The sequence below is a fragment of the Poecilia formosa genome, unplaced genomic scaffold (genome assembly GCF_000485575.1).
Source record: "Poecilia formosa unplaced genomic scaffold, Poecilia_formosa-5.1.2 Scaffold321, whole genome shotgun sequence".
Classification (NCBI taxonomy): domain Eukaryota; kingdom Metazoa; phylum Chordata; class Actinopteri; order Cyprinodontiformes; family Poeciliidae; genus Poecilia; species Poecilia formosa.
Window position 1 is genome coordinate 182,057 of NW_006800260.1, and position 26,140 is coordinate 208,196.

General features: G+C 40.3%; 2 protein-coding genes across 2 annotated transcripts; both read right to left on the reverse strand.

Moving 5' to 3' along the window:
- Positions 1-21: 21 nt before the first annotated feature.
- On the reverse strand, positions 22-14,671 carry znf410 (zinc finger protein 410). Its single transcript, XM_007573224.2, has 11 exons — positions 14,231-14,671; positions 14,074-14,131; positions 13,803-13,935; positions 10,610-10,795; positions 9,858-10,079; positions 6,035-6,200; positions 4,652-4,833; positions 3,134-3,223; positions 2,913-3,032; positions 1,024-1,143; positions 22-179 (listed from the first exon to the last, which is right to left on the reverse strand). Exons 2-11 carry the CDS (start codon positions 14,104-14,106, stop codon positions 79-81), a joined length of 1,353 nt encoding a protein of 450 aa, XP_007573286.1. The 5' UTR covers positions 14,107-14,131; positions 14,231-14,671; the 3' UTR covers positions 22-78.
- Positions 14,672-14,878: 207 nt separating this feature from the next.
- cipcb (CLOCK-interacting pacemaker b) lies at positions 14,879-23,090 on the reverse strand. The gene is made up of 4 exons (XM_007573227.2): positions 22,915-23,090; positions 21,073-21,245; positions 20,802-20,986; positions 14,879-19,584 (listed from the first exon to the last, which is right to left on the reverse strand). The coding sequence occupies exons 2-4, from the start codon at positions 21,179-21,181 to the stop codon at positions 18,751-18,753; spliced, it is 1,128 nt and encodes a 375-aa protein (XP_007573289.1). The 5' UTR covers positions 21,182-21,245; positions 22,915-23,090; the 3' UTR covers positions 14,879-18,750.
- Positions 23,091-26,140: the final 3,050 nt, after the last annotated feature.

Genomic DNA, 26,140 nt, shown 5'->3' on the forward strand with positions numbered 1-26,140 from the left:
GATTCATTTTTTTTTAAACAAACAGCCATGTCTATGTTTATCCCACTGAGCCCGTCAGTCCAACGCTGCTGAAATAGACTAAAGCAGAGCAACCACGTCGTCTCCGTAAGCATGGCCCTCTGTTGTCATGGTCACCAACTCATGTGGCTGAGCAAGGACTACCACTGAGTCTGCAGATCCTGCGATGAAAGAAACAAGAAAAAAAGCAAAGTTAAACAAGATGGAAAACATTTTAGTAGCACTAATAATTCCACATCAGTCAAGTAATCTTTGAGTCATAGTTATGGATTAACTGTTTTGTAAAAGTAGTCACTCCCCTATTTCACATTTTACCTCTATATTGTAACATAGATACAAAAAAAACTACTTGTGGCTGTGGACCTCTTGGCTGCTTGATCATTAGATGCACTAGATTTTATTTAAGGGTAGCTTTTATCTTTGTGACAAAAGCATGCCACACTTTTCAGATTTATAAATCCATCTTTTTCCTTCCACTTCACAATTTATACACCACTTTATATTAGTCCGTCACATAAAATCCCAATAAAATTGGAAGTGTTAAGTGTAGAAAAATTAATACTTTCTCAAAATGTAGAAAAAAATTGACATTTGTTTTCAACTCATGAAAAGATGACGGATTTCTCACCACTTTTTTACCCAACGATGAATCTTACTTGTTTTTACACGAAAACCCCTAAGATTTTCTGAAAACATTTACATCGTTTACATCAGGTTGTTAAAAATTACTTGAAATGAAACCAGGAACGCCACAAAGAATGCCTGCTGATCGATTTAAGGTCGCCGAAGCCTTTAAATCTAGGCTGCTAAAAAGGAGCGGGCATGACTAAGACTCCCCGTTGACAACATGCTGGTAACAAGTTGACTCAGCATCTCTGACAGCAACAGGACATTTATGATCTAACTCCAAATAAGCGTTTGGTGCATTAACGGTAACGCTGTCGGACGTGTTGACTGTAATTCCTCCCACTGTGTGTGTTTTCTCCCTCATGTTTTAATGCCTACCTGGTGATCTCAGCATCGCATGATGAAGATTCATGGGCTCCACAGCTGTTGTCATGGTGACCAAACCACCTCCATTCTCACCATCTGCCTCCAGCAGGCTGCTTTGTGTTAGAGCCTCTCCTGTGGAGAGCAAGACAGGCAGAAAAAAAACCCCAAACCTTACTTTACACAAACTATTCAGATTCTTAAACGAATCGTTCTTCAAAGCGGGTCGTAAGTTCTTAGTAAGCGTTTAGAAACGAACTTGCTCCTCACTGTCGTTCCCAGTTAGCCTCTCCATGTTGTTTAGAGCCGGGGGAAAGTCGGTTTAATAATTCATCCGGTAATTGTGTTATGTAGAACAGAGAGACTACCCGTCTGTTGTGTAACCGCGTCTTCCCTGGCTCGGCTCTTACAAACGACCAGCCTCTTCGGGGAGGGTGACCCGAATAAATCTGTTGTTTATAATTAGAGCTTTGGCAGCGTTTCCTGTGGTGATTCAGCTGCGACGCTTTCCCCCCGCTGCTGCCGAGCGAATATGACAGGCGAGAGGATGCGCTGTCTGCTGTCATTGTTTCTGTCTAAACATGAATTTCCAGCGTCTTGTGCGATTGGTCTGAAAATGCAAAGAGCTCGCTGTGGGACGCTTTGATCCTGAAGAGGTGGTGAAAATGATGCCAGGAACAGAATTTCCTGATCTGTGACGGCTGACGTTTGAGAAACAGTAGATTCATGAAAACACGATACACGTGTCAGCAATTTGTAAAGTCAAAACGGAGGGAACACACACAGACTGGAAGACTGGAGGAGTGTAATTCAGGTATTTTCAGAGTCTGGGTAAATATGGAGTGAGGAAAAATGTACTTCCAGTCTATTCACTGTCCTGTTACAAGGCTTCTGTAGCTTTCACCAACTCAAATTGAGCCTTTTTTAGAATGCATTACAACAGAAACGTACAGAAGAAAACTGCATACTTTTTTGATGCTCTCTACAGTATAGAGATTTTTCCACTGAGCTCACCTAACCTCGTATGGGTTGGCGACAGAAGAGAGCAATGGTGAAGACGAACTGCCCATGATGGATGCAAAAAACCTGGCTAGCTAGGGTTTACACACGTTAGCAGCTAGCATAGAACGCAATGAAGACGTCTGTACGCAACTCAAACTTCTGCCTGACAAAAAGGTCCCACAAGAAAAAAGATAAAACCACACGGAAGATACAAGATTTACTTAAGAGGATTAGGACCGCAGGAGGAAAAATATTTAAATCTGACTTTTTTCTCAGAATTTTGACTTCTGAAATAAAAGTGAAAATTCTGAGAAAAAAAGTCTGATTTCTTTTTTTTTTCAGCAGTCCTAATTCATTTGCATACAGATTAAATAGTCTTTCCAAAACAAAAGACTTAAGTCCTGTGATTGACGTAATTAGAGCCAACTTATATTTTTAAAATTAAATTAAGAGATTTTAAGGTTTTAATTTTAGATGCACAAATTTACAACTTTGTAAGGATGTGCTGGATTACCTAAATATTGCATCTATTCACTTATTTGTCCTTCCCTTCATTAAATCCACTATTTTATTGGCCAAAGTATTTAACTTCATTACTCTTTCAAACAGCCTTGTAAAAACTTAGACATTGTAGAAACCATAAAAAGGTGTTTAAATAAAGCAGTTGGAGATTTAAAGACATGTTTCTAAATAACAGTGTTGTTTTTGTGATTCACAAAACGAGGTAAAAGTCTTTAAATCAAACACCGTTCCTCACTTTAAGCTTGAATTAATGCCGTCTTGGAGCAGGTAGTATGAGCTGCTTGAAGCGACGCAGTCCAGCCATTAGCATATCCACCTATTGCACTGAGTGGGCGGATGTGTGTGTGTGTGTGTGTGTGTACCGTGTGTGAAATGCAGACCTGTTTCTCTGCCGTCAGCAGCCAGCCCCTCCTCCCCGTGCCTCTTCCTCATGTGAACGTTTCTGCTGCCGGACTGAGAGAAAGTCTTCCCACAGATCCCACACACGTGAGGCTTCTCACCTGGGAGGCAGGGAGGCGTTTCAAAAAGATGCCATCTCTCTCTGTGCCTCATGCGAAACATCTGAAGGATTACACGGAGAAACAACTGCGGCCTCGCTCACCCGAGTGTACGAGCATGTGTTTCCGTAGACTGGAGTACTCGGCGAAGGACCGCCCGCAGCCATCTGCCTCGCACAGAAAAGGCTTCTCACCTGAAAGGAAGAAACGACAACAAAAATACCACATCTGTGAACACTGGAAACCTCATTAAAGTTTCTAGAATTAATTTAAGCTAATACATTAACAAGTGTCACTCAGTGCAAGCAAGTGTTCAGAATAACAGCAGACCAACACTGCTAACGAGACAAATCGCCATTTCTGATAAATGTTATTTCTACATGGTAAATAATTAGCTTCTTGGTGTAGCGGGGCAACAGAAAACGAACGGCTCCGACACTCGTGGCACGCAGCAGCCGATGCTGTGTAATTAAATCATTAATTAAAAGGGACACGTTAGTAATAACGTTCAATCCAATCACTGAGGTCATTTGTTCTGTAAATGCTGCTTGTTGTGCATTCCTCTTTGAAAATCGGAGGTAAATGAGCAAAGAACAGCGTAGCCTGGTTAGCACGTAGAGGAAAACATGAGAGGAGAAAATTATCTCAAAAACAAAACAGAAAGCTGCCATTTAAACAAATGGTAAAAAAGTAAAAAAAAAAAAAAAAAAAAAAGACAGATCTGGTAAAATGATACATTTATATGTGTTTTGGCTTTTCAGCCACACGAACTCTCAGTTTAATATCACTAAAAACATAAAAACTGTAAGACAGAAATTTGGGGTCCAGTTTGTGACAAAAGATACGCCACGATTTAACACGACTCCCGATCGACACCATCTTGTGTTTTCATAACTTTACATTCTAATACGCTATTTAAAAGTAGTTCAACCAAAGGAACCTCCTGGCACAGCGTTTAATTCTTAACAGGAAGTTGTGTTCCTTTTTCTTTTTTTAAGCAATCTGATTGGTTGACATAGGTTTTAGCTTTGTGCTACACTGCCCCCTATGGGTTTGGCATGTTTAAAACAACATCCAGAGGTAGATTTGAGAAAAGAGTAGGCATACATAGCAATATTTTGTAATGCGGTGCAGCCGTGTGATCACTGTAAAAAACTAGGGAAAAAATCAGATGTGCTGAAGTGGATAACAACGTGTTCCTTCTGGGTCCAGACAGAGAACCGACGCCTATAGGAATGCTCCTTTTACTACGGTAATGGATCTTTTGATCACATTCCAGTCATTTTTGCCTCATTTCGAAGAGAAAATGCTTATGAGAAGGATGTTTCATAAAACGGTGACCCCTAGCACACCCCTGAGAAAGCAGCATCTTGGAACTTTATTTGCTGGATGTGGTCTGTTAACTAATCACTAGAAGACTGAGACTATAAAACTGACCATCAAAGATCTAAATGTCACCCTGAATTAAGTGCAGCAGTGAAACGGAGGCATCAGCACTGCTGACTCTGCAAATCTGCAGCTTAATTGCACCAAGGAAGCATTACACCAGTAAATGACCTCAGCCGGTTATTGCCTGCAGCGTCTTTGAACTTATTCAGACGTCCATCTCCCCCCCTGCCCACCAGTGTGTATGCGCCTGTGGTTCTTTAAGTTTCCAGCGGTGGTGAACTTCTTGCCACAGTTCTTCTCCTTGCAGATGAAGGGCTTCTCGCCGTTGTGAGTCCTCATGTGAACCTGTAACCTCTGCAGCACGTAGAAACTCTTCCCGCAGCCTTCGGCGCTGCACTGGAACATCCGGTCGTTTCTGGACAATAAGCAGAAACGCAAGGAACACACACGTTCAACTTGGGGAGAATACAGAAAGGTTCCTGTCCAGCTTAGATCCAACATGAACAACTTTCAGAGTGCGACTGATGCCTGTAAATTCAGACAAATTTGCAGCATAAAGGAATATTTACCTAAAAATGTAGGTGTTTCCACAGCGCTAACACTGATTAACTAATTCTATCTGCAGAAACTGAAACAGAAACTGACACAAATCTCTCATCTGCAGCTACTGCTTTAAAAAGTTGAAGAAAACGAGAAGTTAAGGGCACAATAAAGATCAGTTTATGTAACTTTTTTAAATTATTTGTTTTGAATTACTTATTCGAGTTTTGCATTATTTCAGCTACAAATAAGGATTTTCTTTTTTTAATAAATGGCAAGATACCAACATTTAACCCTCCCTGCTGGTAAACATCTCAGAAAAAAAAAAATCACGACCGTTATCTAATAAAACAGTGCGATTTATGTTGCTCTTATTTTGAAATATAACCGGAAGTTCTGGTAGGAAATGCGAAGGGAAAACCTACGAACAGGGCGCCAATGTCGGACATCTTTGTACTTCTACAGTTCGTCGTTCTCTATTGCAAAGTAAAGATTCTCAGTGAGATAGAGTTCAGGAATTTGACTAGGCCGTTTCAATACACAAATATGCATTGTCCTGAAATGTTCCATTAATTAAAGCTTTGGCTGGATATGTAGCGTCATTAGCCTCGGGAACAAATTTCCAGTAGTATTAAGTGGAACATCAACATTTTTAATGTGCATTTGCTTGACAAAAAGTAATGCTTATTGCTTGTTTCGTAACTACATTATGTCTTTATGACGCAAAGAACTAAACTACAAAAATAAACCTGACTTCGCTCCGGCTCAGTCTCGACTCTTGATAATGGCGGTGTTAAAACTTGCTTCCCGCATTTCCTGCGTCTTGCTAGCAGTGGACGCCCAAGCAATCCTTCTGAACCTGTCCTATTCAGAAGCGTAGAAACTAATAAATAAAATAAAACTAGACAAGTCTGGAGTCCGGTGATGCTTGTACTTCAACACAACACACACACACAAAAATTTATTAAACAAGTCACGTGACGTGCTCTAGCTCCAGGAAAGCTAGCTACATTGCGCTGGAGCTAGCTTTCCTGCTTTCCCAGCTTACTATTCGCTCCTCCTCTGTTTGACATTACCTGTGCGTTTTGAGGTGATACTTGAGGTGAGCCCGCCAGGTGAACGTCCTGCCGCAGCCCTCGAACGAGCAGCGCAGGACCTGCTTGGAGAGGGGGCGTCCGGGCCGAGGCGGCAGCTCCCGCTCGTCTTCCCCGTCGTCGATCGAGCCGTGCGTGTGGTGGTCACCTAGGCAACCGGAGGAAAGGGGAAAGAGTGAGCAGGGCCGCGCAGTAATCAAGCCACGAGAGCGAGGTGGCTGGCCTCTGGAGCTCCGACTCTATAAAATCACCAGCCACAGACTGCGACCCGCTGAACAGCTGCAGGGAAAAGAAAACAATTCAGAGCTGAATGCAATCACTCCCTTTTAGCCGGACCGGGCGCCCCGCTTCGAGCGGCTCTAAAAGCCCACGGATTTTTTTTTTTTTTTTTACTTTTCAGGCAGTGACGAGCTGATGGGAACTTGTCTAATGTAATGCAAGTTGGTGGGAGGGCGTCAATTACAGCAGCTTGAATCCAGCAATTTTAGTTCCACGCTGCACGGAAAAGCGCCGCACATCACCATATGGTATGGTGCTGCTAAAGAAAAAAATATATATAAAAAATGTGAATGTGATGAAAATGTTTGAGATTTTTCTCCCTCGTTTCAGAAGGTACAGCTTGTATATAGATTCATTAGGCAGAGTGAAATACTCTGGACATTTATTTTGTGCAGTTTTGATTATTATGGCTTTTGGATAATGCAGCGTTTCTGAAAACAAGATTAGTAAAGATCAATAAAATGGGCACTGTAAACAGAAACGTCAGGTTTCTGGACGCCTTTTGCATGTATTACTGCAATAATGCACTGGTTGCTTTATTAGCTGCCTTCAGGTCCACTTCTCCCTACCACACTTTTGTTCTTCCACTCAACTTTCTGTAACATTTTCACAATGTGAGGCACTGAATTTGGGGTTTTCATTATCATCCACAGTCACGAAAATGATGAGATGACATGTCACTCATGTATTTTTGACAAGAGTGACAAAAATTGTTTCTTTTGTCCATGATACTCTGAGTTCTACTTATCTGTGAATGCAATAAAAAACTGAGTTGGCACTACATAAATTGAATTTGAAAAACTCCCACAAAAGGTTCAAAAAATAATTTCCTGCTCATTTTTTATCTGGAAGTTGCTGTTTAGCTTCAAAGTCTAGGATTAATGACACTATTTATTCCCATTTTAAACACAAGTATGACAAATACATGCATCGCTCTGCTCTATGTTTCATGTGCAAATGATCAGAAACAGCATTTAGAAAAAGCAACATCCAAGGTTGAAAATGTGGGAGAGGGGAATAAAAAAAACTAAAAAAAAACTTGCAGGAGTGAGGTGACGAAAACTTCCTAATACGTTACGTTTCCGCCACGACCTCCAGGCACAGACTGACTCAGGAGGTGTTCAGAGATCAGACATGTAGCTGGGAGTCATAAAGCCCCCAAATGTCACGGGTAAACTCTCTCAACGGCGGCCTGCGGAGGCAGCCGAGGACGGCCTGTGATGAAGTGCTGACTTGTGGTGTGAGTCAATAGGTTGCAACGGCGCTGCGTGCTGCAAGACTTGAAGGTCTGTTTCAAATCAAAGCAGAGGCTTCACAGCAAGAGGAGATGAATGCACAGACTGATGCGGCCATAAATAATAGATAATGCGCAGAAAAACGCTCAGGATTGGATTCAGACGGGAGAAAGAGACTGTGTAAACAGTTTGATAGCAGCAGTGACACCGCGCTGGAACGCTGGCGTGTATTTCGACGATTTTATGGGCTTCATAAATTCTGGGAGAGACGCCCGTTCATCATGCGTCTCACTTTTAACAGGAGTTAAAGGTGGACAGCTCATTCCTGACGTTTATTAGCTGCTAAGCAAATGATTTTGATTTTTTTTTACTAATGTCTGTCTTTTTGTGACCAGATGTTAAAACATTTATCAGTTGCAACATGATGATGAGACTTTTTCTTTTTAACCCCTCACAGATTTCATTTTCCAGTTTTTCAGATTTGAACGTGAAAGTGTGACTAGCATACCACCACCAGGTTTCACCGACGCTCTTTTTCTGAAATGAATCCAAAAGATTCTTTTTTTTCTTCTTCTTCTTTTTTTTACTGAATATTTTTCCAAAAGTCTTTCAGGAGCATCCGAATGTTTTATTGGCGAGTGACTTACATGGACTGGAGTCCATTTCAGTCAGGAAGTCACTGCAACATCTGTGTGCACCTTATCACAATCGAAGCTTCTTTCTCGTAGGATATTACTTATCACGTGCCATGCATTCATGCTCCGCGTATCGCTAATATTTTTAGACGGTGGACAGAGGAAATGTCCAGAATGCTCCCACTTAATGTGTATCTTTAGCAGCCGAGACAGTGATGGGAACATTGTGTAACAGTAAAGAGTCAGAAAACTGAGCGCTAATCATAATTACGTACAGCTGAAACCGAATTAAGAGACGCACACACATTTTTTTTTCTTCTCACTTTCTAAAGTTTAAAATCGGACCAAATTCTCTTGTTTTAGCTCCGTTAGAATTACTGGAATTATTTCTGTTTGCTAAATGCTAGGAAATATAGCACAGACATTTTTTTAGAGATTTGTTTGTTTTTTTTTTTGTAACTTTTTTTCAGTTTACAATAATTTGATGGAACTGGGTCAGGTTTGGATTGACTCACTCCCACACGCCTTTTCAGACCTTCCCGCGACTTCGCCATGGGATTCAGATCAGAGCTTCCTGATGGCCACATCAATGCATGTGACTTTGTTTGTCCTTCAGCCACTTTGTAACCACTTTGGCTGGATGCTTATAAGGTTATTGGTCATTTGGACCAATCTGTGTCCAAAACTTTGACGTCCTGGCTGATGTCTTCAGACGTTGCTTCAATTTTTCTACGCTCTTTCCTCATGATGTCTTTTTCTTTTTCATAAGAAATGCACCAGTTCCTCCTGAGGAAAAACAACCCCACAATACCTCCATGCTTCAGAGTTAGAATGGTTTTCCTCAAAATGTATCAAAGGTCTTTACAGCCAAACAGTTCCACTTTAGTTTCATCTGACCACAGGACAAGTCTAAAAAAGACGAACATCTTCGTCCCTGTGAGAATTTGCAAACTGCAATCTGCCTTTTTATGTTTCTTCCTGGCGGATTGGCCTTTCAGTTCATGACTTTTCACTGCGGATGATAACATTTTCCTACCAGCTTCAGCCAGCATCTAAATGAGGTATATAAAAGTTGAGAGACTTAAATAAGGTTAAATATGTTAATATGGTTCTAAAACTAATATAAAAGTCAAATCATGCATGGTCGTCTCCATACTTTTTTAAGGCTCAGACCTCGACAGGGTTTAAGCGTCTGTTTTATCCCCGCTTCGTTTTCACGACTTCCTTGTAAAAATCTTTTTCTCCGAGCCAAGAGTTAAAAGCCGTGAACGCACCCTGACGACTGCGTGGTCGGCGCAGAGCTGATTAGATGGATGAGCAGCAGAGCCCGACCGTACACACTGCTGCCGCGCTGACGATCAATGCCTGGAAACGCTGCGGTATTTACGAATCCGCGGGATACTTGCTGTCAAACTGACAGAAGCATCAAGAGAGAGAGTGACTAATTCGGTCTGATTTGGAGCCTTTGTGATGGCAAAGTGTTGAGCTCAGTTTTAGTCACTGCTGATTATGCAACAGTTTCATCTCCCTGACCTCGTTTCCTGCTTGGTCTTAGAAGCTGGCAGCAACGCGCGCCAGCTTCTTGTTTTTGTTTTCATTCCCTTATAATCACCAACGGGACTGAAAATCGCTTTGGCGACGGTTCCGCCGCCTCACCGTTGCTGACGCCCGCTGCTCTGGCGTCCTGGTTGGCCTTGGCGTCTCGCGCGAGCTGCGCCCGCGTCGCCGCAATCAGGCTGTCGTGCGCCAGCTCCTGGACCCTCAGGTACCACGGGGCGCTGCCGTCCATCCCGTAGTCTCCCGACGAGACGCCCTCATCTTCGTCGTCCACGGCGCCGTCGGCGGCAAAGATCAGAGACTCGGAGGAGGCTGTGATGCCTGAGGTGAGAGGAGAATAAAAAAAGAAATAAAAAAAAACCACAAATCAGAGTTTGGTATCCTTCTAGGTCAGAGCTCTACATTTAAATCAGAACACACACACACACACACACAAGTGAAAAAACTCTCCCGCGACGGGCTAATGAACTTTAAGAGCTCATTCTTTCTCGCCAAATTTCTTCCTTTTTTTTTTTAAAGCGCAAAATGTGTCACCTCGTTTCATTGCTGCGCTGAGAACACGAAGAACAGAAACCAGCTCAGATTGGAGCCTCTTCAGTGAAACTTATTTATGCTGGATGTGGACCGCAGCCAAGGATTCCTTTCATTATGTATTCTCTTGTTCATTTTTAATTACCTGTTTGAGCCTCAGATGATAAATTCACAGTCAGTCTCAGAACTGAACTTTCTCGTTTTTTTCCCCCTTCGCTAAAAGTCCAGAGATGCAGCAGCTGGGAGTCGACCAGGAAACGATATGAGTAAATAACTAATTAACCAGTCGGTGCAGTGAGCGATGCTCTGGGTGTTTCTACCTTTGGCGAGGTTCAGCAGGACGTAGGAGGTGCTGTCGGGCTGCTGCAGGTCGTGCAGCATAGCGGGGGGGCTCTGCGGCGCCGGAGGCTGAGCGTGGGACTGGACCACCAGCGGGCTTTGCTGCGGCACACCGCCGAACTCCGGCAGCGAGGAAGAACTGTCCGGCTCGTGGCTCAGGCCTCCATCTGGGAAACGGTTTAACAACAAATAAAAGCGATGTGGATTAAAAATAAAATCTGATTCAATTTTAATCACTGAATGAGCGAATGTGCTCAAAAACCGGATTTTATTCCAACCATCTCATCTTTGAGTTGACCTGAATTCAAAGAATAAGACAAGCCAAACCTTACTCTGTGTTATGGAAACTGAAGCAATGTATTTGTGAAAAAGAAAAAAAAATCATTACAGCTTCCAGTACTTGAATGAAATATTCCCAGTTTCAAAGAGTGGAGACGGAAACTGAGTGGAAACAAAACGAGCGCCGCCATCGCTCTTTAAACGTTCAATTAAAAACGAATGTTTCAAACGAATGTTTCTGTTCAGAAGGAGGCTACTTCTGAACAGAAACACCAGCTAAATAACCAGCTAATGTCAGCTTGTTCCACTTGTGTTACAACATAAAGGGATAATATTATGTACAAAAGTAAATATAGTGGCATTAGAAAATCACACACAAAGGTTCTGAAGAGTTGGGTTGAACAGATTTCAGTTTTCTGGCCGATCACTGATCTTTGAAAACCCTGATTCTGATTTTGGCTGACGCCATTTTTTTTTTTTTTTGTCTGAAAAGTTGCTAAATAAAGTGACAGTTTGCTAATTTGCTAAGTTGGCAGTAGTGGGGTGACGACTGTTAGCTGCTCTCTCTCACAGCAGAACGAAACGGGACAGTGGCTGATTTTCCACTTCCTTAATAGGAATTAAGGAAGTGACGAGAGAAACCTTTGCAATTAAACTCGTCTTATTCTTGCTAAGCTGCTCAAAATACCAGTGGACACCAGTGGAGAAATCATCAAATGCTGGGATTAGCTCCAGGTCTTTGCCATCAGCCGATACCAGAGTTAACTATGATTTATCACGCAGCCCTAGCTGAGTTTACTTCCCGTCAGAAGAAACATGCTGACAAAACTAAAAGATTAAATCTATGACGTCTCTGATCATTCTGAGCTAGACTTCACAGCGCACAGATTAGATTTTTTTCCAAGCAATTTCTTTTCATCTGGGATCTAAGAAAAATAAATTAGTCAACAATTCCTGGTGACAAACTGTTCCAAATATGTAGTTCTTTAGAAGATGTTGCCCGTCTTATTTAATTACAGTCTCTGCTTGTAGCTTTACTTTGTGTGGCTTTAAAATAATACGACTACCTCTGGGACGAGGGAGGCTGTTAACACATTGAAGAGGCAGCTTCATAAAAAAACAAAAAAAAAACACACAAAAAAAACACAGATGTATAAAACTATCAGAGCCAAGAAGATTTTATCTCTCTTAGCTTATAACCATAGTATAGTTGACTGTATTTTTAACTACGTTAATCATAAATATTTGATTATTCTCGGTTGTAACACCATAAGAATGTCATGTTTTAATAAAACTACTACGTTAATGTTATAAAGGTTCGAGAATGCAAACTATTAATGTGGTGTTCGGGGGTTTAAGCCAAGTTAGGAGTCGCTGAATACACCCCAGCCCGATTCTGCGCTTCTCTCTCTCTAACAGCTCATTAGACCAAGCAGAGCCAGAAGAAGCCGATGTGAATAATTGGGCGTAAGCAATGCAGCAGTGCTGCAGGGACGTGGTGAAACGAGGAGATCCACAAGCAGACCAACCACGACTGCAGCTTCCTACTAGAGAAAAACAAGCCTTTTTTCTCTCTCTCCGATTCACTAAAACAGATACAACAAAAAAAAAGCTGCGTGTTTGAGCAGATTTTCCTTTTTCCTCTTGCACAGTCAGACCCGCGTCACTACTGCAGAGCGGCCACACTGCACCGGCTTCGTTTGCTGCAGTCGAGGATAATTCTCCAAAGCGTGCTGGTGGTTTATAAAGCGTCGACAGAAACAATTACTTTTCTAAAAGCCAGCAGCAGAACGATTTGAAGTTCCACAAAAAACAAAGTCGCAGAGCAGCTGCTCCGTTGAAGTTGAACAGAAAAGTGGGAGGAAATGAGTTTGTTGTGATCCTAGAAATTTACTGGATCAATTTGCCTCAGTGACCCGAGTCAAAGTGGCTGGATTCCCCTCAAAGTGTCAGATTTAAAAACTACATTTAAGTTGAAGTGTTTCCTAGTTGAAATTTGTGATTTAACTCTGGTTATATGATTGTTTGTTTTCTTTTTGTACCAGTGCAAACTGAACATACAGTTGAAATAGAAGATAAAAATATTCAGTTACTATTTAGAAAACTTGTTGAATTATTTTTGCATTTATTTTAAACAGATACAAAAATCTATTCCAGGTGTAAAGTGTGACATTTTAGTGCTTACTATGTTTACACCTGTTTTGGTTATCAAGAGAAGAACAAATAAAAGAAAGAAATGACTACCAATTGCTAACACAACAAAAACAAACAAGGCATTATAAAGGATAAATAAGTTAAATTATTTCATACATAATGTTGTTGAATGTGAAGATTGCAGAACAACTGTTATGAGGATTATGAAATTAAATTTATATGCTCTTAGTCGTTACTAGAGAAAACAGTTCTCTACCTTCATTTAACATTATTATGCAGTGATTATAATTATTTAAAAAAGAACATCTGAATAGTTAAAAACATCTGAAATGTTAAAAAATAAATTAAATAAAAATAGAAATGGGCATATGCCAGCTAAAGCTTTACGAGTGCATCTCTGTGTATTTGCTAAAACATTTTGTCTATTTCAGCTCTGATTTTTTTTTCAATATACAGAATATGTTTGACACGAGTGTCAGGATGATAGAAATATGTGCGTGCTTTTATTTGTCCTTTTTTTGTGCATTATAATCTATTTTAGAGTAAGGGAAAAAAGTTAAGTATTAATGGGACAACACAAAACAAACCAACACAACCTGGTTAAAATCTATGTCTCCAGATTTGGGGAAGCATAAATAGAGTATTTCATTGACAACAGCAGTAAACTTTGCAGCATGCCATGTCCCCTTTTAGTGTAATGTAAACAAGATGTCCGACAATGAGGCAGCACTGTGAACCAACCTGTGAGCTCCAGAGGAGAGCACAGGGAGCTGTCAGCTGGGGCCAGCAGAGGCAGGCAGGAGTGTTTGGACTCCGAGTCCTCCAGACTCTGCACCAATGGGATGGAGGCATTCTGGACAAACTGCACCAGCAGCTGACAAGACAAAAACAAACATCTCCATCATGATGATAGTACAATAATGTCACTCTGTAAGCTTGGCTGTTACAGTTTGACGTACTTCTTCAACACTCCCTTCAGTCTGTGTAAATGACAAAGCTAGCTTCTACCCACCTCTGGTTTAGAGTCCAGCTCATCAGAAAGCATGAGTCAGCCTGTGTGAAGCTCTCAGCTGTTTAATACAAATACAACAGGAACAGATCAGCCGACATAGTGACTGTAAGCATGAGATCAGCTCAGATAGAGGGACAGAGCGAAGCTTGATTCTTACCGTGAAAGGGTGAGACTTCCTGTGGGTCAGCAGCTGTAGGTCATCTCTGAGTCAAACTCATCCCACGACCAGCAACAATAAACAGTTTCATACACTCAAAGTTATAAATTAACAACAGCAAAACTGATGGCGAGAGGAAGCCACGGCGGTGTTTATTGAAAACCGCGCTGGATAAAACTGACAAGTTACCTTGTTAGCTTGGCTAGCAGGAGAAAACTAGCTATCCGGGGCTAAGTCTCCAAAAAACAGCTACCTTATCATGTGAAACATGGCCACCGACTGACTGTGTGTCTGCTTAACTATTTTAACTCTTCAATGCCAAAAAGCTACCCGCTCCTCATAGCGATAGCGCTGCAACTGCGACACAACCAAATAGCTTAAGAATTTTCTCAAAACAGAAGGAAGCTTTGATCTACGGAGGCTCCAGAGGTACAATGTTCCAGCTCATCCGCGCAAAACTCTTGCATCTCACTATCGCCATCCAGCGGTCAAATGTGTAAATTCAAGTACGGGCAGAGAGAAAAATAAATGTATTTAGATATTTGTAGTTTGCAATTTAGCAACTGGTTGCACCTCTTTTTTAATATTTAGAAAAATCTAGAAAAAATAATGGATCAAATAAGAAACCGTTCTCATCAGGATATATATTTTTTAAATAATATTTATTACACAGGCAATTACATCCTAAATGTAAACATACAAAACAAAACAGGATATTGACCCAAACCATAACTCAGTCTTATTGAAGTGAGTTCACATTAAAACCCATTCAAAGTTATGACTTAGTCAGTTTTCTATGTTCACCACCCACAAATGTTACAAAACAAGAACTTATTGCTTGCAAGTCAGAATGACTCGATTAAATTTATTTTTTTACACCTTTAAAAAATGTTAGCTCGCAATATCTACATCGCCATTTGTGCATTTTTAATGAACAATCCCAATTCTTCACATTTTAAAAATACACAGACAAAAGAATTTAAAGCTGCCAATTTTCAAACATACTTCAAAAGTATCCCATTGTACATGAAAACAACATTTTTGGAAGCTGACATTGCAAATTCTCATTACCAAATACGACCACAACAATCTTTTGACTACTAGTGTTATTCGTTAAATTGCAAGAGCACATATACTGTATCCCAACTGGAAGATTTTGAGTCAGCTAAAGGCCATCAAACTGTATAAAGTAAATGAATTTAGATTATCCATCTCCATCTCAGAAACATTCTACAAATTAGCCATTTGAGCTAAGCTGAAATTGTGAAACCCGTTTATGTTTTCACAAAAGGAAAAGCTTTACTTCTCTACCTTGGACATTTTAAGGCTTTAAAGAGAATAAATGACAAATGAGAAATTTGATTTAGTTTAGAGAGGGGAAAAAACAATCTAAGCTGTGGCCTTTTAGAGCAGCAGAGTCAAAGGTCAGGCAGCACCTGCAGGACTGTTTGTTGTCAAATACCAGACAAGTAAATGGTATCAGAAAGGAAAACAAAAAAAGTTTGTATTGGTAAGTCTTTGTGCCAGAAGGTGAAAACCTTTCAACTCAATGTTTTCCTGATATCCATCAACATATAGAGATCAATTCAGATCAACAGATGTAATATTTGGACAGACTGTGAAACGTTAAAGACGGGACAGCATAAAGCCTGTCTGCTGATGGTGGAAACGGTGCACTGCAGTGAGAAACAATGGGAGGAGTGATGATGACCTTCAGTATCTTTAACACAAAGCTCCTCTTTGCTCACGTTGAATCGATTTTGTCCACTTTATATTTAATATTAAATACTTTATATTTAATTTAAAAAAAATTCATAGTGTGAACTGTGCCTCGTATATTAAATGACAGTGTGGAGAACACAGTTATTGACGCGTCTATTAAAGCAAAAAAATAGTCATTAAAATGGGATAAAATGTGTAATTTACAAATAAAAATGACTTTCGAGCTTTGAAAAAATGTCTTCTCACATTCTCCATCACAAACAATATTTTTCTATTTAAAGCAGTTTAGATGGCAATATTACAAAACTCATATTTTACTTGTGATGTTAAATATGGACCACTTTATCTCAGTATAAGCAACAAATATCAAACTGTGATTACAATTAGCTAAATAAAATAAAATAAAAATAAAAATCACCACACCCTTCAGGCTGTGCAGTTGTAATGTCTGGTAATGCAGCTATAGTGTAAAAATAAAAAAGTAAAAAAGATGTTGGTCTTAAATAAGCTACAGCGCCACAGCTACCATTTAATTCTGCCACAAATTGGTTCAAAGCTTTTCTTAGATTTTAGTGCAGATTTCTTCTTCAACTTACACATAATTAAAATTTTAAGGCCATGATCTATTAAAAACAAATTTAAATTTAGAGTAAAAAAAAAAAAAAAACTGGATTGAAGAGGTTGAAAACTACTGGCTTTCATCAGTAGTTGCCTTAATACTTCTCTCATTTTGAACAAAAATGAATTTAAATACACTTTTAAAAAAATATACATACAAAAAAAATAAAATGCAGAAGAAAAAGACAACACAAAAACAGACGACTCAGTCACCTTACATTACACTGTTCTGAATATTTAAAAACAATAAAGCTGAAAAGAGAACAGACCCAGAAGTGACCGATAAACACGTTTTAACTCCAAGACAAAGAACCTTCATCACAGAGGAATCTAACTGGTTATTAACGCTTTTTTCCTCCAGTGAACTTGAGCATGAATGCCTGCCAACCTGATGAGAACACAAAACTAAAACACATAAAACAGCTAAAACAGAACCTCCTGAGAAGCAGAGGATAAGTACACTTTATGCACGTTTGGCTGTTTTATGCTACAAACAGGCAAAATGCTCGTAATATTTTCAACATGCTCAAACGTTTTGTACATGGAGTCAGTGAAGCACACCTGTGGAGTCATGTTTAGAAAGTCAAATGAATGAGAGATAATGCAACAAGATGGCCTGTTATCAGAATATCGGGTGTTTCTGAGTTAGTTTTTCCTCTCCCTTTATGTTCACTGCAGATTTTGCTAATCGTTTCATACCAACTGAATATTTCCAGCATTTTTACTCGGTCGTCTCTCAGTTTTCGCTCCTTTAAGTTCACATTTTCAGTCAACTTCTGTAGTTTTGATTGGAAACAACATCTGACTCAAAACAACTTAAGTGTTTTACAGAACGCTAATTCAAATACATTGATAAAATCCACTAACACGTGGAAAAATGTAATCACTGGAAGCGTGGACTTCCTCTTTAAGCGTCTCCATGGAGACAAAGACCAAGTGAAGCTCTTCTCAAAGCCCTTTAAAAAAAAGAGATTTTAACTCATAAAAGCTGCAATATCCTCCATCATTTATATTCTGGCATTCAGATGAAAATGATTAGAGCTGTAAAAGTTTGTTAATCTTTAAAAAATGTAAAGTTAAAAAAAAAAAAAACACTGCATTTATGACCATCTCTGCAGAAGGAGGCACAACTTAGCAGTAGGGGACATAATCTATAAACACTAGAGATGAACCGATCCCTTAATATTTGTATTGGTCCGCTATGGAAAAGAAATCAGTGAAAATGTGTCTAATCCATAATGGTAGATCTATTCAGTCTAATTCTATGTTTTGTGCTCTGAGCAACATCATGTTAGATTAATTTCACACTATATTTTAGAATTCCTAGTTGCACTTTCTGAACCATTAGAGAAAAAAAAGGTTTGTTACAATTTATATTTACCTGTTTGACCAAGGTAGTCAACCTATTGTATAAGTTTCTTTATTTTATTTTACATCATCAGTTATACTCCTAATTGTACTAATTGAACAAATTAAAGTTGTTTTTACATGTTTGACCAAGATTATGAAGCTATTGGTGTATTTATGTGCGCTGTGCTGGTACAGAGTTATCTAATAAAGTTGTAATTCAGTACATTTATGTCTGTGTTTAAAAGAAAGAAATGTTTTAAGTCAATTCAGCTGTTTTTCTGTAACAGAACGGTATCGACTAAATCTCATATCTGCATCTGTATCGGAAGTGAAAAAAGTGGATCGGTGCATCCCTAATAAGCACAATCCAGTTTATTAGCACATAGTTTAAATTAATCCTTTTACAGCCTGGTTAGATAAAAAGGTTCTAGAAAGTTGAGTTTTGGAGTCTGTAGTAATTAACGTTTGTTGATGCTTTAATGAACTAAATATATTAGAAATTCTTTTTGTGCATTGCAAAAAGACTTTGAACCGAATCTGTTCCTCAGACATATTAGTGAAAGAAATTTGCGGGATCCAGCTACAGTGTTACGGAACATTGTATAAGTAGAGTGCAAGCGGACAAGTGCTTTGATGATTTTTAGGTTAGTTTGGTGCATCAGGAAGCGACCTGAAGGCAAATGACTGCTGAAATGTAGGCCACAGTGTGTCTGTGTGTCTGGGGGAGGGGCCGCTAATGTAGAGCGCATTACTTTCAGCCCATCTGCCCCGCCGTGCCTCACCCGCCTTCCCTCCCCCGCAGTTCCTGGTCTTCCTCTGAGTCTACAAGCTCACAGCTGAGCAGCTCTGTCCCTGTCCTCCTCCTGGAGATTGGTGAGCAGCTTCATGCAGGCGCTGGTGTCCCCGCTCTGCAGCGCCTGGAGGAACAGGTCCGTGTGCTTCTTCAGCCGGTCCAGCTCGCTCTGCGTGCTTTGGTTCTGCCGGAGGAGCTCCTTGGTGCGGAGCGTGATGTCCAGCAGGCCCGACTTGCTCAGGATGTTGTACGTGTTGCAGAAGCGCTTTCTCTTGGTGTCCGGGTTGCCGTCGCTCACGCTGCACTCCAGAGAGGAGATGCTGTCCAGCGTGAGCGCCTGGTTCTTGGAGTGACCGAAGGGCAGGGCGTCGGAAGCCGACAAAGGCCTCTCCGCGTCGCCACTGCTGGTTTCTGCTGCGGGCAGGGAGAGTCTGCTCTGGAGCAGCGGGGACATGGTGCTGGGAGTGCTGGGAGTACCAGGAAGACTGGGGGAAGCAGCTCCGGAGTTGCTGGTGCTGCTACACAGAGATCTCTGCACCTTCTCCCTTGGACATTGTTCCCAAAGGTTGGAGGTCAACGAGCTACATTTCTCTGACCCCGATGAAGAGGAGGTGGTGGAGGAAGAAGAAGAAGCGGTTCCTCTTCCTGAGGAAGCAGAGCTGTCCCCAGGATGAGGGGCGATCTTAGGGTAGGACTTTAAGATTGGAAGATACTTTTTAGAGCGTCTGTGCTTGGAGGCGGCCTCCTTGGAGGCTTGGCGGGAGACCACCGGCTGCAGAAAGACCACCTGCGGCTGCGGCACCACGGGCTGCACCACTTCCACAGCGGGGCTGAAGCCCCACGGCTTCAGAGAGGGCGGGTTCTCCACAGGCTGCAGAGGAAGGAGGGCGACAGGTTTACACACAGATCCCCTTTTTACTCTTCATTTCATTTCAAAATCTTTAAATGCTAAATTAAACTAGATTATCTTTGGGGACGAATAACCCGTTTAGGATATTTCAATAAAACCAGTGTAAAGACACATCATCAAACTCAACATGTTTCTGACTCCAAGTGGCTTCTGTTCCTCCGAACAGCTCCAATAATTTTGATCACATTCATTTCAGCAAACTGGAATTAAGTCAGTAAAATTTTATAAGTACATTTTCCGTGTGCGACATCAACATCTCTGTTCTTTCTACTACCTCAAAATCCATCTCAGAAAAGTTTGACAGTATATCAAACAGTCGTCTCAGTGTTATAATAACTGATATTGCATTTGCAAAGGACTACTTGGATGTAATATTTAGTCAACTCTTAGGTTGAACCTCGGGGTGCCGAGCATTCATGCTACTGCTAAACTATAATAAAAAGTTTTTATTTTAATACATTTTATCTTTAAGAGCTCTCAAAGTCACTCAAATACCAATATAAAACAAAAACATAAGAGTTGATCTGAATATCAAAATTGAAACCTGCAGAAAAAGCAGAGAAGTATTAAGAACATAAAAGTTTCAGAAGATTATTTGGATTAATTGTGATAAATTACTGAAATAATTATCAACTGAAATAGTAATTGATTAATCGATTATTAACTGGATTATAAAAACTCAATAAAGGCCATTAGAACATCACATTTAGAGCAGTAATTAAGCCAAAACTGTACAAATATGTATATATATAGGAGGCGTCGTTTTACCTTTATCTGGTTAACAATCTGGGGGGAAAAAATCTCCTTTTGCTATCCAGCTAATCAATAAATACTCAACAGATCAGCCCTACACTGTATTGATGTTAAAGTCAAGCAGAGATTTTCATAAGTTGATGTTTTTTATAGATGCAGATGCCTCTTTTGCTACAGATGACCAAGTGTTCACTAAAAGAATGCCGTCATTGCATTTTAGACAATTATGTGTTTATTGGTATTTTTCATGTAATTCCAATAATGGATTAAATAAGTCTAAGTGGTTAAATAAATAAAAAATCAGCAGAATGTGCCAATTTTTCTATCTGATTAATTGATAGAATAGTCAGTTAATTATTAAAATAATCGCTTGCTTCAGCCCTACAGAAGTTTCAGATTTCAGATCAGAGGTTTCATCCCGTTACCTGCTTGAGCACAACGTTGTTCATTATGATCATAGGCGAAAGTCTGGAGTAGGAGCCTCCAACCACGGCCAGCGGGGAGGGCTTTGGGCCTGAACCAGTAGCCTTTGCCGCTTGCCGCCCTCCGGGCTGAGGAGAATCCTCAGAGTCCGTGGTGTCCATGGTGCTCAGGTGTTCTGAGCTGGCGTCTGTAGGGCAGACAGAGAGGTTAGCTGTGGTTCCACTGGGACGTCTGGAGTTTTCCTCAACACGCCCTACGGCTCGGGGACAGAACCTGAGAATCCGGAGTCTCTTTCTGAATCCACCTGGGAGCCTCTGCACTTCATGATGCAAGGTCGGTTTGCCGCCCTCAGGAGACTCTCGGCCTTCCTCTTGGTGCTCATCTTCTTCACTGTCCTCTTGTCCACAAGCTCCGACAAAACTAGTTCAGCATATCAAACGCTAAACCTGCAGACAAAACAATAGACCCTCTTTTCAAACAGGCAGCACATGACACTGTGGCAAGTAGCTAAAAACACATGCAGGAACATTTAAAAGTTGCATGTAAATATCGGTGGTTACAACTAAGCAACAAACTAAAACTACTACAAATACTTTCTTCCATGCTCAGTTGGGATCGCTTTACCTTATCATCTCCATTTAGAGTGAGCTGCTAAGGTAGCAATGCTACGTCTGTCTCGATAAATAAATAATTTTGCTGAACGATAAACTGTAAAGGAAATTATTACAATAAACAATAATATTGTTATTTTGAGATCATTTTCAAGAGACATACTGAATTGGAACCAGAAGATAATTTAGACAGCCGAAAAACATAAATCACAGAACAATAAATAAAAAAGAAAAAAGAAAAACCACACACACCATAAATGAAATAGATTATGAAGTCTATCATCAGAATAGAAATTACTGACCTCACTTTATAATGCAATTAATTGATTTATTGGTTATTGCAACTGGTGTAAGTAACTCCTCTAACTTTTTACACGCTTGTCATTATACAAGACATGCCAGCAACTTAAAGCATAAATAAGAAGCAATGTTTTTGCAAAAACATGCAGCCATTTACTATTACAGATGCTATTCTTTAGCAGTATGTCTCTGCCTGTATCTCACATATTTACCCCTTTTGTTAGCAAACTAGCTGAAGCAAAGTCAGGTTTGATGGATCCGAGTAGCACTTTTCAAGTCTCAGATTCAGGTCTAGACTTAGTCTGGGCGACTCTTCACACATGAACATGCTTTGATTGAACCCATTTCTAGCTGGATGTTTACTCTGCTGGAAAGTGTACCTTGGCCCTGCCTCAACTATTCTGCCAGATATAACAGGTTTTCTACGTCACTACAGCGTGATGTTGTCAATATCACACTCCTTAGTGGGAATGTATCATTTTTCCAAACATTTTTAGAGCTCAAAGGCATGTCAGAAGGTTTCAGGTTTGTGGAACACACAAATTGTTGTTGTTGTCTCTGATTGTTTCTAGCTGAGCTGAGGATCTCTGCAGCTCCTCCAAAGCTGCTGCAAAGCTCCTAGTTGCTTCTCGGATTCCGGATTTTATTTAGAGGTATCAGGGTGAAAAGATGTTTTTTTTTTCTAAATACATTTTTTAACACAATGTACCCACTTTTTCTTTGAAAATTTTGTCTTGATACATCAAATAAAACGTTGTAACGTGACACAATATGAAAAAGTTCAAAAGGAATGAATACGCAAGCAAGGCACTGTTCATGTAGGAAGAATTAAACCCTTATTTAATTTATAGATATTTTCTGGATAATCCGACATTGACGTATGAAAGTGGACACAAGTTTGACGCTCGTCTTTAGTCTTCACTAGGCCTGATGGTAGTGTAAACGTTGGCAGAAAACCAAACTTCACATACGTAAATTACCAACCGGTGTGAAACTCCATGTTTGTGACTTAACAAGGACAAACAAATCAGCATTTAATAAAGCGGAAAAAGTCGACAGCATTATTTTTTCGCGGAACTGTAGTGAGCGACTTAAAGCTAACAGTGTAGAGGCTAAGACATGCTAATGAGGGACGACTCCCACGAAGTGACAGTCGTCTAAAATGTCGAAAATCACAACAGAGAAAACAAAACAACACACATACTTTTAGTCGAGATGTTCTTCCAAAGAGGCGGTATGAAAAACACCAAAATAGGAAACTTCATTCGGGTTGAAGTTGCGGCTGACCTTTTTTTTCTTCCTCAGTACGGTGGTTAACTGCAGCCGCCCAGCTTCACTGTCTGTTCCACGGTGCCGTACACGGGACCCAGCGCTCCTCCCCCGCCCTCAAGCTCACATGCGGAGCACCGTGGCGACAGTCGACGGGAGACGCTCTCTAACTGTCCTGTTTGTTTCAAAACGAATAATTTGTTAATAATAGCAAAATGTTTCCACTTCTTTAGTCCACCTTTTTTAATTATTAAAACTCAAAACGGGATAAAATAATATATTTTTAGTTCAGCTGTGAATCCATATTTGGTGCTTGAGGGCGTGGCCACGTCAGGAGCATCCGGTACGTCACATTGTTTTGGCCGCCACCCCTTCCCATGTGACCGCACTCCGGGTCTCTGATTGGCTGGAGCCGCCAGCAGCTGAAAAACGTGACCGCAGCCAAATGTGTGGCAAGTTAAGGACTACGTGTTTGTCTTACCATCGGGATTTGAACTGTATACAGAGCAGGCAACGTAGAGCACAGTGACGTGAGACCGTCTGGTGTATTATACATAAGTGCTTGGCCTGGCACTAACCCAAGCAGAGCTACTAGTCTTCTCTGCTGCAGCGTGTCCCGTCGAGTAAATAAAGCTCTGTTTTACTTTGCCCATAAAACAAGGAGGCAACACGTGCACGCATTAACCTTTATGCATATCTTTACGCTGAGGATAAGACTGCAGACTTATTATCAAATTATGAATGCGTACTCTGCAAAGAAAAAATTATTTCATATTCAAAATCTCTTTAAGTTTAAACTGATGCCACATTTGAAAACAGAAAATCAAACAATGGCTTGACTTTGAGAAAAAAAAAAAAACTATACCAAGTTCTCTCTGTTGTGATGCTGATTTAGACACATCCTTGCTGTTAAATCTAACCACATCTGTAGCATTTCACGTTTGTGCTAATGACTGAGAATGCTTTTTAAACCTATGGAAAGCAGCAACCAAGTGCTTCACAAAAGTATCCACTCCTCTTGGTCGAGCTACGACTGCTCAGTTTAAATGTGACTTTTCTGTGAAGGTGTCAAAAGTTTTGTTAGACAACATAAGTGAGCACAACACATCAAGACAAAGCAACAAATCAGCGAGGACAAAACAATATCCGACGTTTTGAACATGGAGGCTAACCCAGTCAAAGTCAAAGCCTAAATCTAACTTGGAATATGTGGCAAGACATTGAGGTTATTAATCTGATCTGATTAGATTTGAGCTTGTCAGCATATAAAAATTAGCAAAAATTGCAGTCCTCCTACATGTGCTAAACTGGTAAGAATTTGAAAACTATGAATCCTTTCATCTATTTTCAATTGTGCCCACCTTCTGCTAGCGTATCACATCAAATCACAAGCATGCATTAAAGTTTGGTGTTATTACATGAGGTGTAACATGTGAAAAAGCTTAAGGGTTGTCTAAATACTCTTAATGTCTCAGAGTGTTTACGGACACTCAGATAAAGACCATAGAGAATCACTGTTGTTTACATTTATCTTTATTCATTGAATTCATTATCAATTAAATAAATCTTTAAAAATACACACATTGCTGACTGTACATTATTCATTGTCTTTGTGTTAACAACTGGTAAAAAAAATATATATAAAAAAGTTTAAATAGACGTCTTCTGTGTTCTGTAGTTTAGGTACATTGTCCAAACTTCACATGAGAATATGAAAGACTGAGTCGACTTTGGTCCAAAACAAGCAGCAGCCAGGATCAAAGGCTGATCCTTTTTCTTTGATAAATAATGAAGAGCAGCTTGGAGAAGAAAAACTGGCCTCTGGTGGGATGAATGCAGGAAGTTATCTATGTACAGAGGATGGAAATATTGATCCCAAATGACGTTTCTGTCAATGAAGATGTATCTTCTAGTGAGAGAACTAGCACCTGGAAAGACAAAGTACATGGAAATGAATTCAAATCGCTATGAACCGCATGATAACATCTTTTGTTCCCTTACTCCAACTGAATTTCAGATTCTTACTCACTTAGAAAACACCTGGTGTTCATTTGCCACGCTTTCGATTTGTTTGATACATTGAAATGCTTGAAATTAATCTATAAAGCAACGAAAAGTTGAAATGGGACTCTGGCCAAAATGGCAGAGCTCAGTCAGGACAGGGAAACTGGTCAGACTGGACAGGGAGGCAGATGGAGCCAGTGGTGGTTCATTCAGAATTAGGAATATTTCCTTCCTCCGCACCTCAAGTTTTGGGGGTTGGAAAACATCCAGTGTATTCCTGCACAAAGCAAGTAAAATATTCTCTGTTTTCTCAGCAGGATCCTGTTGAGTTATGTATAGTGAAAAGCAATAGAAAATGTGTTCAGATGCTTTTTTATATAGTGCCTGTGCATTGTTATTTTGCAGAGAAGGACGGGCAGAAATGTGGTTCTCTAGATATGCAACAGGTTGTTCTGAGTGAGGTACAAATCTGAAGCCAGGCCACACTTTTCAGATTCAAAGAAAACATCAAAACCGTTCTGCTTCGCTGTTGATAAATCCCTCGTGTTCATCTATCTCACAGAGTCTTACGCTGAAGTTTGGAGTTGTCGTGGCAAGATGCAAAAAGGTTTTCAAGGTGTGTGAATACAAAGTACTTTTTGTTGACGTTTTGGAGAGCCAATGAGGAGATAATGGATCTAACTCACTTTTAAATGTAGCGAAATGATCACTCTGAATGAAATAACACATCTAAGCGTTTCCTGGTAAACCAAGCATACCGTTGAATTCAGCAGTACCCTGCCAGTGACCCGAAGCCCAAAATAAACGGCTTCCAGGTGAAGTGGTTTGGAAATTGCGTGTGTTTCTACTGCTGCGTTCTCCTTTTGTGAAGCAGAGGAGCTGGTGACGCCCTGCAGGCAGTGCTGCAAGCTGTTGACCCAGATTCCTCAAACTATCTCTCTCTCTCTCTCGTTCCACCAAAGTGTGTCCTTACTTTAGGGTTGCATGGTGATGAGTCTACAGATGTGATGCTGAGGTCATAAGATGTCATGCTAAGATGTTTATTTTATGGGAAACTTCATATTTTCAACACTTGTGTTATGTACTACTGATTTATGGCTGTTGTAATTGCTCTGTAAAAATAAAAAAAATGTAAATTTTAAAAAAAAAAAAAAAAA

What these genes read in the sequence shown, in the direction of transcription:
- cipcb (XM_007573227.2), bottom strand. Translation starts at nt 21,181, where the DNA reads ATGAGCACCAAGAGGAAGGCCGAGAGTCTCCTGAGGGCGGCAAACCGA. An exon ending in AAGAGACTCCGGATTCTCAG is followed by an intron (nt 20,987 to 21,072) that starts GTTCTGTCCCCG and finishes TCTGCCCTACAG; the next exon opens with ACGCCAGCTCAGAACACCTG. An exon ending in ACAACGTTGTGCTCAAGCAG is followed by an intron (nt 19,585 to 20,801) that starts GTAACGGGATGA and finishes CTTCCTCTGCAG; the next exon opens with CCTGTGGAGAACCCGCCCTC.
- znf410 (XM_007573224.2), bottom strand. Translation starts at nt 14,106, where the DNA reads ATGCTTTCTGATGAGCTGGACTCTAAACCAGAG. An exon ending in CCTGCTGAACCTCGCCAAAG is followed by an intron (nt 10,080 to 10,609) that starts GTAGAAACACCC and finishes CTCTCACCTCAG; the next exon opens with GCATCACAGCCTCCTCCGAG. An exon ending in TGCTGACGGCAGAGAAACAG is followed by an intron (nt 1,144 to 2,912) that starts GTCTGCATTTCA and finishes TGCTCTCCACAG; the next exon opens with GAGAGGCTCTAACACAAAGC.